Source organism: Erinaceus europaeus, chromosome 15, assembly GCF_950295315.1.
Source record: "Erinaceus europaeus chromosome 15, mEriEur2.1, whole genome shotgun sequence".
Taxonomy (NCBI): domain Eukaryota; kingdom Metazoa; phylum Chordata; class Mammalia; order Eulipotyphla; family Erinaceidae; genus Erinaceus; species Erinaceus europaeus.
Genome location: NC_080176.1, coordinates 67,897,763 through 67,916,873, shown reverse-complemented (window position 1 = coordinate 67,916,873; position 19,111 = coordinate 67,897,763). Strand labels below are relative to the sequence as shown.

Genomic DNA, 19,111 nt, shown 5'->3' with positions numbered 1-19,111 from the left:
AACTATGCAGTTAAAAAAAAAAGATAAAGGGGAGTCCAGTGGTAGCACAGAGGGTTAACTGCAGGTGGCTCAAAGCCACAAGGACTAGCATAAGGATCCCGATTGGAGCCCCTGGATCCCCACCTGCAGGGTAGTCACTTCACAAGCGGTGAAGCAGGTCTGCAGATGTCTATCTTTCTCTCCCATCCTTTATATTCCCCTCCTCTCTCCATTTCTCTCTGTCCTATCCAACAACAATGACATCAATAATAACTATAACAATAAAACAATAAGGGCAACAAAAGGGAATAAATAAATATTTTTTAAAAAGATAAAAGACCTGCTTCGGAGTGTATTCCACTGAGGTGAGATGTGATCAATATTTATGAATCTATCAAGTTTTTCAGATTGTATGGATTTATAGTTATCACTGGTCTCAGGAAAACTTCATTTTACTGTAGAATTAATTTCTAATTTCAAAGTCTGCCATGCAGGCATAACCTCTTGATTAACACGGGGCTAGCTTCCTGCTTGAAACACATGCTGAGCAAAGGACAAGGAGAATGACAAGACTTTATTTGTGGAGAAACCTTTGCCAACATAAAACTGGAAAGAGCAAGTCATTAAACTGATGGTGTAAACCTTGCTGCAAATCTTTCCTGGAGCGGAAACTTTGAAAGAGATCTTTTCCCTTCCCCTTGTCCATGAGGTTAAAAATCTAAACTCTGAATGAAATATCTATTTGTTAATTCTCCTTCTTGGAGGATGGCAAATATGCCAGGAGAAAGCTGTAACTGTATCCATCCCAATAAATGCCTCCCATTTTCATAAAGCTAACCAAACCAACAGAGGACTGTTTGATAGCTAACATCTGTATAGCAATTAACAGCCTACAAATCACCTTTACATACATTTATTACCCTAAATTTTTGATACAATTATCTATTGCATTTTACAGCTAGGGAAATGAAAACTTGAAAAGGCTAGGCAATATTGTCTAAGACTGTGTTCATAAGTATATTCTACATTACAATGCATTTTCAAATCTTTATAGATAAACCAAGAAGGATATAGAGATGAGATGTCCCCATATATCATATACTAGGTGAATTTATAATGAAAGATCAAGTGGCTGACTTGTATCAAAGTTGGCTACAACTGAAATTCTCAGGGAAGGTGTTTTTTTAAGTGTTAACATTCCTTTCAGGGAAAGAAGACTTTTAAATAAAATTGAAGATAAAAACAAAACAAAACAAAACAACAACAATAACAATAACAAAAAACACAGACTTCCTTGCTGTTAGTTTTAGCTTCACCTTGAAAAGTAAGCTAGTTTTTTTTTTCTTGGTAGAGTGAATAAATTCATAGCCATATATACTAAAATTGACAAACACCTTGAAAAATTACTTCTGCATAAAAGAGAAAACACAAGTAGAACCTGAACTAGAATTGGCATATTGCATCAAAGTAAAAGACTCTGTGGTGGTGGGGGGGAATACAGGTCCAAAAAGGATGATAGAGGACCTAATGGGGGTTGTATTGTTATATGGAAAATTGGGAGGTGTTATGCATATACAAACTATAGTATTTACTGTCAAATGTAAAACATCAATTCCCCAATAAAGAAATTTAAAAAAAACTACTTCTGCATCTTACCAGCTACAGTTAATTAATTAATTAATTAATCAATTAATTATTATTTTTATTGCCACCAGGGTTATTGCTGAGGTTTGGTGCCTGCACTTCTTCTTCTTCTAGCGTTTGTCCTTCTTCCGTAGCCAGTCAACAGCGTCAGGTTGAGCCTGATGTAAAGTTTCGAGACCTCCTTAGAATCTGGAGAGGTGGCAGTCGTTGACTATGTGGGTCATAGTCTGTCTGGAGCCGCAGGGGCAGTTCGGGTCGTCTCTGGCTCCCCGGCGATGGAACATAGCGGCGCACCGGCCATGGCCTGTTCGATAGCGATTGAGGAGGGCCCAATCATAACGTGCTAGGTCAAAGCCGGGTTGACGCTTGCAGGGGTCTGTGATGAGGTGTTTGTTCTTGACCTCAGCTGACTGCCAGCTCTGTTTCCAAGAGACTGGAACAGAGAAGTTCGGTGTAGGCGTAGGGGACCAGATTGGGTGACGAGACGTCAAGCGTTGGACAGGGTGGGCGAAGATATCCGCGTATATTGGCAGGTCCGGTGGAGCGAAGACGTGGGAAATGAACTTAGATGATGCAGCAAATATCTGGCGGGGCGATGTTGCTAAGAACTGGCAGCCATGGGATCGGGGTGGAACGGATGGCACTATGAAACCACTACTCCTGGAGGTCACCCTTTCTTTTCCTTTCTTTCCTTTCCTTTTCTCTTTTTTCTTTCCTTTAATTTTCCCTTTTCTCTTTCCTTACTTTTCAATTGTTATTAGATAAAACAAGAGGGGAAGAGATAGGTAGATAGATAGACAGACAGACAGACAGACAGACAGACTGGTAAATCTGCATCACTGCTTGTTAAATGTCCTCCCAGAAAGAGGGGAGTGGGGAGCTAGAACCGGTCTTTGAGCATGATAATGTGTTCACTTAAGCCAGTGTGTCCAGCCCCTCCACCACTACAATTAATTATTAAAGCTTATTCAGGGACATGTATATGGAAGTATGCTTCAAAAATATTAAGTTGCACTTATACTCACTTGGATTCAATGATGGAAATCTAAAGAGAATGTACTTTTAATGAGCACTTCGGTTTATACAAGGAAATTAATGATTCATTTTCCAGTTTGGACAAACCAGTATATTAGTTTAGTACACGGAATTGGCTCCAAATTATTTTACAGAACTCTAGGAGCAATTAGAGCTAGCATTAAATACAACTGAGGATTGCAATCACAGTACTTCTCTCATATATGGATGGAAAAGCTAAGATAATTGAATATCAATGGCTGACATCAGATTAAGAAGTACATCCCTTTGGTTTTGGTTAGATACTTTTGCATAGTTGTTTTTGTGCTATTACACTGAAACAGTGAATTCTGACAGATGTGGGAGTGTTAAGACTAAGTGTGCTAATTCTTCACTGCTCGCACACTACCACTGAAATTAATATGAAAATGCTAGAATAGTTAATAGTTAACACACAATTATATGGTTGTGCATATAACTAATCAAACAATCTTCCTATCCATTTAGATTTCAAAACACTTTTAGTCAGAGACAGAGAAGTAGAGAGAAATAGAGAGATACCACAGAACCTAAGCTTCCTTCAATGCAGTTGGCACTGGACAGGAACTTAATTAGTGCACCTGGCAAAACAGCACACTACCCAAGTGAGCTATTTAGCCAGCCTAGTATTTATTACATTGATAGACAACAATCAATAAAAATAGATTTGCAAAGTTTCCACTGTTACGCCTTCATGCTCATGATCAGACTGAAATAAGTTTGCTACCAGAAGGATATATGGTATGCTGCTTAGTAGAACATTTAGAATTCAGTAGTAACTTTAATCAGTAACCTTTTTTCCAAAGAAGAGCAAGAAATTGATATGAGCTCACATTTTTGTGAATGTCTAGCTAATAATTTTCATTTCTGTAGTGGGATTTACTATTTTATTAGCAATGTTAGAGTGAAAGCAGAAAGCATAACATAACCAGCATTAGGAAAGCATTCAATAAAATCACGAGACAGTGGTCCTGGGAGGTGGCGCAGTGGCTAAAGCGTTGGACTCTCACGCTTGAGGTCCTGAGTTCAATCCCCAGCAGCACATGTACCAGAGTGGTGGCTGGTTCTTTCTCTCTTCTCCTATCTTTCTCATTAATAAATAAATAAAATCTTTTAAAAAATCATGAGACAGAGTCTTCCTAACTACTTATTCTGTGGATAGCATGGCTTAGTATCTTGACAATGTATATTTAAGAAGCATTTATAAAAATTTCTTGTGATAAAACAAGATTAAGAATATGTGAACACAATCATTTTATCTAAGTAGAATATAATACATGCATTATTTCTCCCCATGGTGATTTGATTTTTTTCTTCATGCACACTTGTTATTTAACTGAAAACATGCCATAATACATAGGAACCGGTCATATTTTGAATTCCAGTTCTTGAGCCTATTGGCTTGCTCAACATTTAGGTTTTTTTAATACCTTCTACTGAAGACTGTCGCTAGGGTACTTAGTGCTGTAGGAAACAGAGCCAGGATAACTCAGAAATAGCTTATGTCTTTTACCTACATTTTCTTGCTCCTTATCCTTCTCTTCTCAATATCAAAAGTTGTTAATTTCTCCACCCAGCCAGCTACCATACAGTATTATTTAATTTGATTATTATCTACCACACAGTGTACTGGATGGGGGCTCAAGTGTAATTAATTTATAACAGCATCAGCATCTCTTCTGCCAATCACTGTGTACTTACTTGCAGATATGGCTCTTAAAACTTATTCATGTGACACCTAAGACATTGAATTTTTTTGCCTGTGGTAGTCAATACATGTTGGACTTGGAACTATTACTAAACTCCCTTTTATTTATTTATTTTTTTGGATAAGGAACTCCTTAACCAATGTTGCCTTGTGCAAAATAAAACAAACAAACAGAAGAAATAATATTTTTATAAGTCAACTAAAGTACTGAAAATTTAACTTCCATTAGAAATCTCCTGTTAAAAGTGACTAAAAGTTTTCGATGTATATAGAGTCTTTTAAAGTATTCTGGAGGTAATCATTTATGAGTCTCTGTGTGTGTGTGTGTGTGTGTGTGTGTGTGTGTGTGTGTGTGTTTGTGTGTGTGCGAGAGAGAGAGAGAGAGAGAGAGAGGAGAGATGGGTCATAGTCTAGAGCTGTTCGTAAGCTGTTATACATATGTCACTATCAACAGAACTTCCTGTTGTTCATTGATTTTATTTTAGATGGTGTCAGAAGGAGAGAGAGGAACATAAGCCACAGCACTAAAGCTTCCTTCAGTGTGGTAGGGGCAGATTAGAACCTGGATTCTATATATGTCAAAGCAGCACACATCCAAGTGAACTATTTCAATGGCCCCAATAATGTTCATTTTTTTAAAATTGTGTTTATTGCTACCAGGGTTATCATTGTGGCTCTGTGCCTGCAAAAATATCCACTACTCCTAGAGGCCATTATTCTCTTTTCCTCTCTTCACATCTCTCTCTCTCTCCAAGACAGAGAATTTGTGGGGAAAGGAGGAAACAGAAAGGAAGAGAGGCAGAAAGATACATGCAGCACTGCTTCATTGCTTCTAAATGTGCTTGAAATTAGGTCCTTCCTCATGGTAACATGTGTGCTTTACTGGGTACACCATCGCCTGGCCACTCTCTATGGTGTTTTTTTTTTTTTTTTAATACCACTGATTTTATTTATCTTTATCCAGAAGAAGCCATGTGTATATTTTACATGCTACAGTGCACACATTTCAGTATTTTCCCCAAACTTACTTTATGGCGAGAAAACAAGTCATTAACTCAATTTAATTTGGTAGATTATGTTTACTCTATTTCCTAAATCACTAATTGCTACAGAGGGAATAACTCACCATATACGAAAGACTGTGTTGAAACTTCATTAAGCATATGTAAATCTCCGCCAACAATGGACACTGGCTGGAATAGGTCATTGTGTGTGCTTCAGTGAGAAGCAGATTGTTACGGTTGCCAACAGTAACTCTCAGCCTCCAGCCTTGTGGGCAGGCCAATGCTGAACAGCTGGGCAATGTAGGCTTGCAATTTGCCTTGCCTCAAAATACATGGTGACCATTTACTGTTTAAACTTACAGAGAGGGCTGTGTGCTTCCTACATGGTCACCCCCGTTACTATATTTATATTTATGGCTGGCCTCCCTGCCATCTGTGCACACTGCCTATGGAATGTCCCTGAGGAACTGGCAGGCATTATTTGAAGAACTGATTAAATATCCACAAAAAAGCAATCCATCATATATAAGGAGGGGGTGTAAGGCAGTCATGAAAGTGTCCTGTCATACATTCATACTTTTATCTTTGTTTTCTTTTCTTTTCATTCTAATCCAATTTTAAAAAAAACAATAAGCACTATCCCAGAATGTAGAATTCACTGACAGAACTTTACCATATAGACAGGAAAGGAATGAATTGTCAAGATTCTCTGGGCTCACCCCTAATTAAAAGATAAATAACATTTCTATGTTTTTTTAATGGTCACACATATCCTAGATTGGGCTCAGACTGGAATGTAAGAAATCTCTAAGTAAAGCCTACCTGTTGAAATCAGAGTTTCCTGGAATAAGTGAAGTTGAATGGCAAAAACTGATTTGTTGAATATGTTTACCTACTGAAATATTAAGACGAACCACTTATTTCCCTCTTTTACTCACTTTCAAAGACATCCTGTCCAATGTGTTTTGGTTGCTCTAAAGCAAATTAGGCTAATCTACTGACACCACAATCACCAACAATCATTTGAAAAGCATTATCTTCAAGTATTTTAAAAACTGTAACATGATGGCAGAGGAGGGCCAAGAGGATGTTGAATTGTTACATGGAAGACTGGGAAATGTTACGCATGTACAAACTACTGTATTTTACTGTCGACTATAAATCATTAAACCTCCAATAAAGATATTAAAAAAAGGAAATGTAAAAATATGAAATAGTACACATGCACACAGACACACACATACTAATACACATCAGGGAAACTTTATCAAAATATTAATCGTATTTTCAATGTAAATATTATACAGTCTCAGTTTTCCAGAGAGAGATTTCACTGTGTAGAGTACATTCCTTGCCATGTCTGCAACCCAGGTTCCAGTCCTGAGGGCAGCATGGCATCAAGGGAATCCTTGACTCTGTGGAATCTCATTTTTCCTTTCTGAAAGAAAATAGACCCATGAACAGTGAAGTCGCCATTTGCAAAGGCTCCAGTCTGGAGCCGAAAAGATAATTTTCTTGCTTCTTAGAGTAGCTTGAGATTAGTATACTCCTTAGTCTCAAGTCTATTTCATCTCTTCTGTTTAGGGTTTCTGAAGCATTGGAATAAAAGTATAGCTTTGAACTGAAGACAAAAGCCCCTTTCCTCAACTTGTGCTTCTGGAAGTCCGCAGTCAAGAAAAGAGGCTTCTGCATGCCTCTTTCATCATACAGCTACTGTACAGTTTCCTCAGAGAGCTCTGCTTTAGGACTCTAATCACTGGACACTTTCTGGAAGCAGGCAAGATACCCTGACCTGACCTTCCACACTAGCTGCAGGCCAATTCCACCCCAAAGTGGCCCTCTGGTGTCTATTCGTTGAGGTGGTCTCCACAGGCAGGAATAATTATGTATGTCCCTTCAAGCTTCCATCAGTCTTATTTTTACCAAGTGCAATTCATACTCTTGTCTTTTGTGATGGAAGGGAATGGAACTTCTTCCCATAGTTGCCTTGTTTTCCTCCTTCCCCCCAACACTGGCAATGCCAGACAGCTTTCAGTCAAAACAAATGCCACCTGTTTCCATTTTTTTTGGCAAGCAATATCCAACACATACACACATGCACGTATACATACAAGCATGCACGCATGCACGCAGGTTTTAAATTTAGTGTATCATAATTTGTGTGGGGAGAAAGTAACATGAAAACTTTTAATTTTATAAATTCCCAACTCTACAAAGAATGCTCCATTCCTATATGGGCATTTGTCAGGGATGGTCACTGGGGATGTTTGGTCAGTGTCCAAAAGCCATGAGACAATGTCTCTCATCCCTTTCTTTAGGAATTACTTAATTTAGGGAATTACTCATTTTGCATTTTCTTCAGGTTTATAGTATGTGATCTGAAAATTAAGGTTAGCTAGAATTCTCTCCTGTGACTTGTGTAGCAGTTAATGTTAGAGTTCACATAGCCTTGTCATTAGTAATGAGATGGTGCATAGCTTTTAAAGCATAGTTAATGAGACACCCTAAGTTTAGATATTTTCTTTCTCCCATTTATTCGTTACTGTTTTAGCAGAAGAGAATAGATTTAGTCACACAAATAAAGTTACACTAACACTTAAACATATTAAATGTAGGAAAAATAAGTCCATCTGAGAAATCAAACACCTTGAGCAAGAATAAATGGCCCCTTTTAATTTCTAGTTTTTAAAAGAACTATCCTTTACTTGTCTGAGGCAGTTCTGTGGTTACTTTTATCCTTAATGTGTGAAGAAAAAAAAAAGAAAAGAAAATGATGAAATTCATCAATGTGAGCAATATTATGAGAGTCTGATACTCCTTGAATAATTAATAAATGGACAAAATGAAAGGCCTTAATAGTATATTTAAATGATAGAAAACAAAAGAAATAATATGTATCTTAAATTTCAGCTATTGCAAAGAAAGTTTAAGAGAAGAGTGAATCATACCTAGAGGAAGAAAATCTACCTAAAAGAATTGCTATCAGAGTAATCAATAGATGGTATAGACACATATCATAGGATATATTCATATTTTTAAGTATTAAAATCTCTGAACAGGTGTCTAGCCCCTCTTTTAAAAACAAATATATTTGATCTTCTTGAGTATCAAGACATCTCAGAGAAACTGAGCATATACATATTTTTATTTTTGATGCTTTTTTTCCCCAACAGTAATTGTGTTGTTATGAAAACTTCTAATAGAGAGTCCTGCTAGTTTTGAATACAGCACCACATTAAACTCCAAAAGAAAATACAACAAAGTAAAATGAAAATTTTATCAGGTATGTAAAAAAAGGATAGTTTATAAAAATGTTTTAAAAAGAGAATAACACATTCATTTACTTTCAAGTAATTATTTCTGTTAACTACTGCTGACATATATATATAAATTATATCATTGTCAAGTAAGGGCAGGCCACAAAAGAGGGGAGAAAGTAAGGGGCCAGGCAGTGGCACACCTGGTTAAACAATCACCTTATAGTTTGCAAGGACCCAGTTTCAAGGTCCTGTTCCCCACTTACAGGGGAAAAGCTTCACAAGTGGTGAAGCAGGGCTGCAGGTGTCTCTCTCTGTCTCCCTTCCTCTATATCTTCTCCTTCCCTCTCAGTTTCTCTGTCTCTATCCAATATTAAAAATTCTTTAAACAATAAAGTAATGATATAATGAATACTATATTAATAGAGTACTTATTCTTTATTATAACATTTTATGATATTGGTATAATAAAGAATATTGTTTATGATAAAAAAAACATAAACTTACTGTTTATGATAACTAGCTATAGCTCTCTCTATAGATGTATAGAAAGATGTACATAATACACACACATATATATACACATATATATGTATATAGAGAGATAGATAGATAGATAGATAGATACCATTTCTATAAAGAAAAGATTACCAATACATAAATGCTTATTTTGACTAGCTCCAATAATTGCAAGTTGACAGAAAACTACTATGGACTTTAGGAAAAGGTGTCCCTCCTATTATCATCACTGTATACACCAGAGTTAAATTTTCTCATCTTACCTGGCTTAGGAACAATGAGTTGAGCACTGGCCTGAGCATTTCCAGCTTCATTTTCAGCCACACATTGATAAAAGCCTTCATCAGCCTTCACCACTCCAAGGATTCGTAAATTACTTCCTCCCTAGGATGAAGAAAAGCAGGTGGAACTTTGTTTTGTTTCAATAAAACAACTCTAAGAGTGGCAAAGAGAACATAAACAACATTTTAATAAAATTTCACCAAAAGAACAAAAAAGAATGTTATATGTGTCTTCAGTCCCAGAGATATGCCCTATGTCATTTGGTAAAGGTCAGATTCCCAGAACTCTGAGATCTTCATGTTTTGGATTAGCCTAGTTATGTGACAGGAAGTACACTTACAAAAATACACGCCATTCTCAATATCTAAATGAGCAGTGAACAAAGGATTCATTTATTTGGCATGGAAGAAGCAAAGGTTATATGAAAAGAAATCTTATTCTTTTGTTAGTACTGAAGGAAATAGGTTCAGTGGCTACTGGGGGAGAGGAGTAAAGTGAAAAAAAAACTTTTAAAGGTAAAGAAATCTAGGTGGGTATTTTTCTGGAAATGTCTACTGAAGATAAAACAATCTGAAAAAATATATATATATTTTACTTTTCTTTCCATTCTATTTTATGTGACAGGGCAGAGATTAACTGAGAATTGTGGAGAAAAGAGAGAGAGAGAGAGAGAGAGTAAATAGATACTGGAAGACCTACCTCACCACTCATGAACCATCCTCCTTATAGATGGGGAGAGGGGCTCGAACCTCAGTCCCCATGCATGGTAATGTGTGCACACAACTGGGTGTGCCACTGTCTGGCCCCAGAAAATCTTTTTCAAATTGAACTCAGTTGGAGATTTGGGGGAGGGCACACAATGGGTATTTCATACCTGTATTTGATTTGTTATGATTTCAGAATGTTTCACCTTCAGCAATCCATATATTAAATACACAATGTGACCTCCTGTTTTATATAAATTGAACCACCATCTTTTTCAACGATGGATGATAAAATTATAAGGAGGTAGCATTTAATTATGCCAACACAATTTATCTTCAATATTAGTGAAAGAATTAGTTCAGTAAGTGAGATGTGTTAAATCACTTCCCCTAAAGTCATTAAGAGATAAATATTATCTCATGGGGAATTCTTAATTGTTTTTAGTGTCTTGTAGTCAGTCATCACTGATATAAAATTCTTAGATAAAGCTGAGTAGCTTCTAATTAACAACTTTTATGTAAGTTACTATGTGTGCTATATGCTATACGTGCAGCAAATAATGGTTCTCAGATTTCTAGAACTGTCGGGGAAATATTTTAAAGCACAATTTAACATGAACAGGGTTCTCCTCTACATTTTATTTTCACGTTAAGAAACATTTAAGTAGGCTGGATGTAATGAGTCATGATGGGAAAAGTATTTTTCAAACTGCAGAAAAAAATAAATGTTGCATTTTATCATGTATCCTTAAGGGCACTCAACAATTTTCTTTATGTGCAAGGAGCACTTATTTTATGTGTATGCAACACATTTGAAATTGCCCCATGGCAGGTCATTTTTAAGTCAGAGGTAGTGAAAGAGCATTGCAATTAAAGGAACTAATGGACTGGTGTTACAATCAAAAGTTAAATTTTTCTTCTGACTTATTTTATCCCTAACCAACTAAATGAATGCAACTGAAAGTGAAAAATGGAAAGCAGAGATAAAAGAGCTGAAGACAGACTCTATGGATTTATTCCTTAACAAATTTGATGGTATGAAAAAAATTTATGTACAAAGATATTATGAATGTTTCTTAAATCTGACAAACTATGGAAGAGGAACTCACCAGGAGCCAGTGTAAGGCCATAGAGATATCTAACTGGCAGCACAGTACACTACTGTCCAAAGTCCCTTTCCACAGGAAGACTTGACTTAAAACAACCTTTGAGAGGGATATGTCTGCATTTACACATTTAAGAAGTGAATCTAAAACTTTCTTAAGCTGCAAATTCTTCATTATTTGGAATATGCTTTCCATATTCTTCATAAGTTCAAATAGGTGGATTCAGAACCTGCAATGCTAAACTAGTAATAAGGGACAGGTTTTTTAAAAAAATATTTTTATTTATTTATTATTAGAGAGAAACAGAGAGAAATTGAGAGGGGTGGGGGAGATAGAGAGAGACAAAGAGATATCTGCAGCCCTTCTGAACCACTTATGAAGCTTTCCCCCTAAAGGTGGGGACCAGGGGCTTGAACCTAGAACCTTGTGCACTGTAACATGCACACTTAACCAGGTGTGCCACCACCTGGCCCTATAAGAGACAGTTTTGATAGTGCATTGTTAGATGAACAGATCATATTACTGAGAATAGTAAAGAAATAATACTGACAGGTACTGGGCACTACACCAGTACAATATGATATTGTCTGTATGATCCTCTCATCCCTCAAGAATAGGGACAGAGAATGTACTAAGACTTATAAAAACTATAAGAACTCATGTGTTCTTAGCTTCAGTTCTTGCCAGTATTCAAAATTACTCAGCGACATAAGGAAGGGCAGCAAAGTGAAACTTTGTTATCAGAATTATGACTAGCAATTCTATTGAAATCATTGTATGGTAGTTAAAAAAAAAATCAAAGAAGCAAGAGATTTTTGGTTTACTTCCATTTAGTACTAGGTTCTAAACTCTATTATCCCAATAATCAACAGTGAAAGCTTTTAAAAATGTACTTTCTCTTAAAGGATATAAGCATTTTCTTTTCTTGTTGCTTATAACTGTAGAGTTGGCTGACAACTCACCTGGGGGAGGATGCCTGCTTGCCATTATGGAGTTTTACACCCTACAGACATAACATGAGGGAACTGCAGTAAGAGAAGCTGTGGTGCTGTAATCTCTCTCTTTCTGAAACAGTTGGCTTATAGTTGTGAGGTCCCAGCAACAGCAACTTGTAAAACATGGTGGCTGAACTATCAGACTTTTCAGCTCATCCCTATCTAAGAAGAGATGGAGAGGGCATTGGGGTCTTGGTGCAGAAAGGGACCTAAGTTGGGAGTGAAAGTGTTTTTGTAGCTGCCTAGCAAGGGAGTAAAGAAGCTGTATCCATATGCCAACAACTGTGAAAGAAACCATTAACCTCCCTCCCAGTAAAGTGATAAAAATAGAATTTTTTAACATACAAAAAAAATTACCACAGAAACTTCATTCCAGGAAATAGTAGCAAATGAAGACACAGTAAATGGTGGATGGGACAGTAAAGCTGATATGAAAAAAACATAATTACCACTATCTGAAAATAATCACTAGGAATGACCACATCTCCATTCTTCATCCAATTCACAGTGGGCACAGGCTTTCCAGAAACTGTACATTCAAACTCAATATCCATGCTTTCATAGGCATAGAGGTTGGAAGGGTGATTTAAAAACCATGGCGGAACTGCAAAGACAGAAAAATAAAAGTGAGTGGGTGGGGATGTGAACCTTGCATGCTAAGGTCATCACTGAGCAAGAAATTCTCCTTCAGGGTAGAACATTTATACTTCAGATAATTGTCCTAACCACCTCAGTTTGTTATGCAAGAACTACTGCAGAAGACATCTTCCTCCCTCGGATCCCAAATGCAAATAGTGGCCATAGGTGCTGTTTTACCACAATAAAAAGGAAAAGAATAACACTTTCAAAAAATAGAGATCATTAACAACTTTCTGAATTCCCAAGTATTAGAATTCAATTGACTTATGCAACGGACACTGACAAGTACATAATGTTATGGAAACTACAGTCATAAAACAAATAAAGGGAAGCTGATAGGATTAGCCTGACTCAAACAAGATAGTGTCCCTCCCCCACCCCTCACTTTTGTTTTATTCCTGCTAAGGTTTTTTCTGGGACTTGGTACAAACACTAGGAATCCACTCCTCCCAGCAATCTTTTACTTTCTCTCTTTACTTCACCCTTTCTTTCTAATTTTTATTAGATGGGACAGAGAGAAATTCAGAGAGGACAGGAAAACAGAGAGAGGGAGAGAAAGATAGGTACCTGCAGCCCTGCTACATCTCTGATGAAGCAGACACCCTGCAGGTGGGGAGGGCTTTGAATCCAGGTCCTTTCACTTAGTAATATTTATGCTTAACCAGGGGCTCCACTGCTAGGCCCCAACTTCTTAACAACTAGTAAAAATGAAGTAATACAAATTTTCAAGTTTATTGTGTTATTCTATTTATCAAGATTATCATTTTTTTAGTGTTAGTCCATTTCAGAGAATTGCTTAACATATACATACAATGCTACTGCAATTTCCAGGAAGATATTAATGCTACACTTTTCTTGTTTTAATATAATATGACTCATAACCTGAAATAAATTATCTTCATTTCAATGAGATCTTAATTTCTCAAGGCACTTGTACTACAAGTAATACAAGTAAGGAACCACTTGGAGAGAGAAAGAAAAGAATATGAATCATTTAATTTTGACAGCAGAAATCATTTTGGTGAAAGACAAGTAGGGAAAGGAGAAGAAAGAAAAGATCAGTGAGATTTATTAGAAGGGAAATAAACTCAAGATGATACTGAGTGGCTGTGTTTCTACCAGTTTCTTAGGACACAACTGCTATCTTAACTTTTCCAGTACCCTTTGGAGTTCATTAATCTGTACTTGAAATCCTGAATATGACTTCATTAGACTTTTCTAGACTCCAGATACTAGAAAAGCCAGACAACACCGCATATCTAAAATATGCATTGCCACCAAAATGGAAAAACTATACATTCAAAACAAATAGGTTATTTTAGCAACAGATAATTTTACCCTAAGAAGCTAATTTCATATGTATCTACACTCAAGTTACTACAAAAGAAGCCATCTGGTATTGAGCATAAATTTAGAAATAATATATTAAGGAGAATACATTTTTTTAAAATCTAGACTTTAGTGTTAAGCCTACCTCAAAAAAAAATCCTAGATTTATGTAATGTTTTAAATATACAATTCAGTTTATTGATCAGAAATTGCACACATTCTTCTATCGTGTGTGTGTGTGTGTGTATGTGTGTGTGTGTGTGTGTGTGTGTGTGTGTGTGTGTGTACATTTTCTTGTTAAAGAAACTTCCAAAGAACTTGGCCTTTAAATGCATAATCCTCATGTTTCAGCAAGGAGATAGGTGATGTACCCAGTATATCTCTTCAGGACTTTGTTCTTTTTTAAATGCTTTGTTAGAAAAATAATAATGTAAAAGGCAGTTGTCAAATAAGAACAATTACTTATATCTGGTGATAAGTGTGCACACCACTCTCACCACCAACTTAATTCTGCCTCCACCATCATGAACTCAATTCCAACACGCTTTCAACTCCTCTCTTCCTCCTTCAGTCTTTGCCTCTGTTAAAGTAGAACAGGACTGTTCTTTCATAACAAATTATTTAGTGCATGCTAAATATTTAGTTTAATTTTCTCTTTCCAACATAGACTTTTATCTTCCCATAGAAAAGGTTTTGGAGATTTGAATTTCATTTCCCAAGCTGTCTAGTTCACATATTTTTTTACTGTTCTAAACAATGTAGGTTGGGTTCTAGTTTTAAGTGACTCAAATATATTCTACACTGAAAATAAAAATACACTTAACTTTTGTTGTATTAAATGTGGCTCTCCTTTGTTCTGGAAAAATGGCTTTTGAATTTTTGAACTGTGGGGTTTATCTTTACCACACCCTACTTAAAGAGGTGATTCAACCTAGTCTGATGGGTCCTGACATAACATAATGGTTATGCAAAAGACTGATGCCTGAGGCTCTGAGGTCCCAGGTTCTACTCCTAGCATTATCATAAGCCAGTCAGTATTTTGGCAAAATACAAAAGAAGCAAAACACTGAGTTTTATAATGATTATTTTCCAGGGAGAGAGAGAAAGAAAATGAGGGGAGAGAGAAGTGTTATTTGGATCTTCTTAACAATTGCTAGAATATGTATTACAATGTTTCCAGATTATGTCTGTCTGTGTGTTATCACTTAGGTGGAATATTTAATATATATATTATCCCCAAGCAGGGTATTAGTTCCTGCATGATGAATCCATCACTCTGGTAGTCATTTTTATACTTAATTTGATAAAGACAGGAATAGAGAATATATATATATATATATAGAGAGAGAGAGAGAGAGAGAGAGAGAGGAGAGAGAGAGAGAGAGAGGAAAAAGAGAGAGAGAGAGAGAGAGATAGAGGAGAGAGAGAGAGACACCTATAGCACTGCTAGTAAAACTTGCCCCACTGCAGGTGAAGGCCAGGGCCTTGAATCTTATCCTCACACATGAGATTGTATGTGCTTTACTGGGTATGCAATCAGCTGGTCCCTTGGTTTCATTCTGTATATCCCATTAGCACATTTTATTGTAACTATAATATGTTAAATAAAATCTGCTCAATGTGGAAAATATTTGCTCTTCAGCCTTTACTTCAGAGTTCTTTGTATTTTCTTGGAAATTATTTTAGATTTCTCCTCACAGTCTTCTTAACCCAGGCAAACAATGCCATTACTCATCCTCAGTCCCACCTTTCTATAATTAAAGAGTTCATTCTATTTAAATCCATATAAACTTTATATTTATCCCTTTAGCTGTAAAGTCATAATTGTGAAAATGATAAAAAAAAAAAAAAAACAATAGCAAGAATGTCTCAGGAAACTAATTCCATATGTTTACTGAAGATTTGATTATATATAGTCTAAGGTCTTCAGTTGACACTGCTGCCTCTATATGAATATATGTGTGCATGCATATATATGTGTATGTACATGTTCTTAGTTACATATGCATGTAGATTTAATTGCTAATATAATTTTATATAACACCATTGCATATATAAAACATGTATATATACATATTATCATTAAATATTTTTATTTTTCATGTTATTTTTCTTATATTTGGTAGAACAGAGAAAAATTGAGAGGTGAGAATGAGACAGAGAGGAAAACAAATAGAGGGTCACCTGCAGAATTATTTTGCTGTTCCTGAACCTTCCCCTCTACAAGTGGGGACCAGGGACTTGGACCCAGATCCTTAAGCATGGTAATGTGTGTGCACAGTCAAGTGTGCCAGCACTCACCTGGCCTCTCTACATATACGCCTCTCTACATCTTTCCTTTCCTTTTGTTCTCCCTCCCCCCCCCCCCTTTTTTTTTTTTTGCCAGTAGGGTTATTGCTAGGGCTTTGCTCCTACACAAAGAACCAACTAACTCAAGAAGTGGTTTTTTTTAATAACACAGAGAGAAATAGAAAGGTGGAAAGAAAGGGAGACACCTGCAACACTGCTCCACTGCTTGCGCATTTTCCCCCTTAAAGGTAGGGACAAGGTTCTTAAACCCAGGCCCTTGTACATGTGTGTTCTACTGGTTGTACCACTGCCTGGACTCAAAATGTTTATTTCTATATATTGATATATGGATGTGTGTTCCTATAAACTCTCATGTAAAGTGTATAACAATAGATAATACCTACATTTATGATTTTTATAGATATATAGACACATCCATACATACAATTTACAAGCATGTTTCTTTGATTTTCTATCTGAATTGTGAAGGAAATGAGAACATGTCCAGGAAAACAATATGTAAATATTAACTATCACATACTATATGATGAAATAACTAGCAAATATATAATAAAAATATCCTTAAAAAAGAAAGGAAAAAAGAAAAAAAAGAAATATCTTGTATAAGCATTGCATGTTGGTAACTTTTTGAGAGTTAATATGTTTTCTATCACACACACTTGGTATTTGAGAACCAAATAAGTGGGTATTCTAAAAGCCTTAAAAAAAAAAAACAACTTTCTACCATTCATGAGAGCTGTTTGTAGTTTTTACAAACATTGACGAGTAACAATGAATTATGGCAGGATGTTTTTCAGATTTCTTGTTACTAGCACATGTCCTATGAGTGAATATTTTAGCAGAAACACTTAATTTAAACAATGATGTATGCTAATGTATAACACAATTTTCCTCCCCCTGATGCCAAATAAATAAAAAGTAAGTCATAGCATAGTGGTTTTGGTTCTGTACTGATAGGTTAAGCTCCCAAATCTGACACAGAGGTCATCTTTGCTCTATATAATGTTACTGCTGTGGTAAAGGCTGCCAAGATACACTATAAAGCTTTGAATGAACTCTTTCTGGGGACAGCATGGACTCCGATGTCAAGAGTATGTCAGTCAGTTAAAGATGTTTGTTGTTTTTTGACACACCAAGAAAGCAGCTTGTTTCATGGCTCAGGTGACAGAAATATCTCAGTTAAATCAGCTCTGTATGAACCTATGGTTGTCATACGTGTCACACAGCTCATACTGCTTACAAGTTTGCTGATGTGAAAAATGATCACTGTTTAAAAAAAAGGAATATAACTTTAGAGTCTTAAAATTTAGTGATGCTACTATCATCATTGGCAAGGTACCTGATAAGTCTAAGTGTGTCCAGAACTTTGAGACCCATTAAAATATATTAGAAAAAATAGCTACAGCAACCAAAGAAAACAGACATGAGGGAAAGGGAGAGGGAGTGGGAGAAGGAGTGGGAGAGGGAGAGGGAGAGGGAGAGGGAGAGGAAGAGGGAGAGGGAGAGGGAGAGGGAGAACCCAAATATTTCTGTATAAAGCAGAAAGTCAGATCTGAATTTAATTCCTTATCCTTAAACCCCACAAAGGACTTTTATATCTAGGGAAAACCTTAGAATTCTCCCCAATACCTACAAATCTAAATTAATGTATAACAACGTATTCTGCTTTTCTGCAGAAGGAGAAGCTTTAGGAACTATTTACTTCAGTAACACAGGAAATGGGAAATGCAAGCCCTCAGGCTACCAATGAATTGAAGGTGTGGCAGAAAAACTGAGGACAATCCCTTCCCCTGAAAATGAATAAAAGACGAGACAAAACCAACAGATCTGAGTATATTCAGAGAATGTGAATGCTGCTTCAAGGCTCACTCCTGACCATTCCAATTGGTTTTTAAAGAATAACTTGAAGCAACCAGTTATCAAAGTGGAGTTCAAATATTCTCAGTAAGATTAATGATTGATCTATAAAGAACTTCTACCAAATTAAAATAGAATGTTTTGACAGAGCCAACCACACATGATCCAGGTAAAAGTTATGCATGGTAAATATGGAAATATACTATATTCAACAGTAATGAGAGAGAGAGAGAGAGAGAAAAGGTACAAGGGTGAAAAGGAGGGAAGAAGAGTAGAAAAAAAAATTGGGAGCAAAAAGCAAAACACTTGATACAGAAGAGAATATATTGGCAGAAATAGAAGCGTCTTCAAGAGGCTTCATACCAGTGCTTTAACTTAATATGAAAATAAATTCAATAAAAACCAGAGGTCAAAATCTAGGTGGTAAAACAACAGAATAAAATGAAAAGGGACAAAACAGATCTTAGGGAACAAATTAAGGAACAAAACAGCATTGTTAGAGAGCCAAAACACAAAAGAAAGAACAAGTAATATAATAGACAGTACTAAAAATCAAATTACCAACATAGACAAAGACTTGACATAATCACAGTGGATGTAGATGAAAAAAGCAAAGGGGCTAAAGCAATTAGGGAAAAGTTAGTTTCAGAAAGAGGACAAGTGACGATAAGCCCATATTAAGACAACAACATTCCTGATGTACTAAGCACACAAACAGTAAAGGA

The 19,111-nt window shown here is 36.2% G+C and overlaps 1 protein-coding gene across 1 annotated transcript in view; it reads right to left on the bottom strand.

Annotated features, from left to right (window-relative positions):
* DCC (DCC netrin 1 receptor) overlaps positions 1-19,111 on the bottom strand; it is a 1,300,159-nt gene that overhangs the window by 534,266 nt on the left and 746,782 nt on the right. Inside the window, exons 7-8 of the mRNA XM_016186489.2 lie at positions 12,701-12,855; positions 9,428-9,548 (exon numbers count right to left, since the gene is read on the bottom strand). Of these exons, the coding sequence (XP_016041975.1) occupies positions 9,428-9,548; positions 12,701-12,855 (276 nt within the window). The remainder of the gene's footprint in view (positions 1-9,427; positions 9,549-12,700; positions 12,856-19,111) is intronic.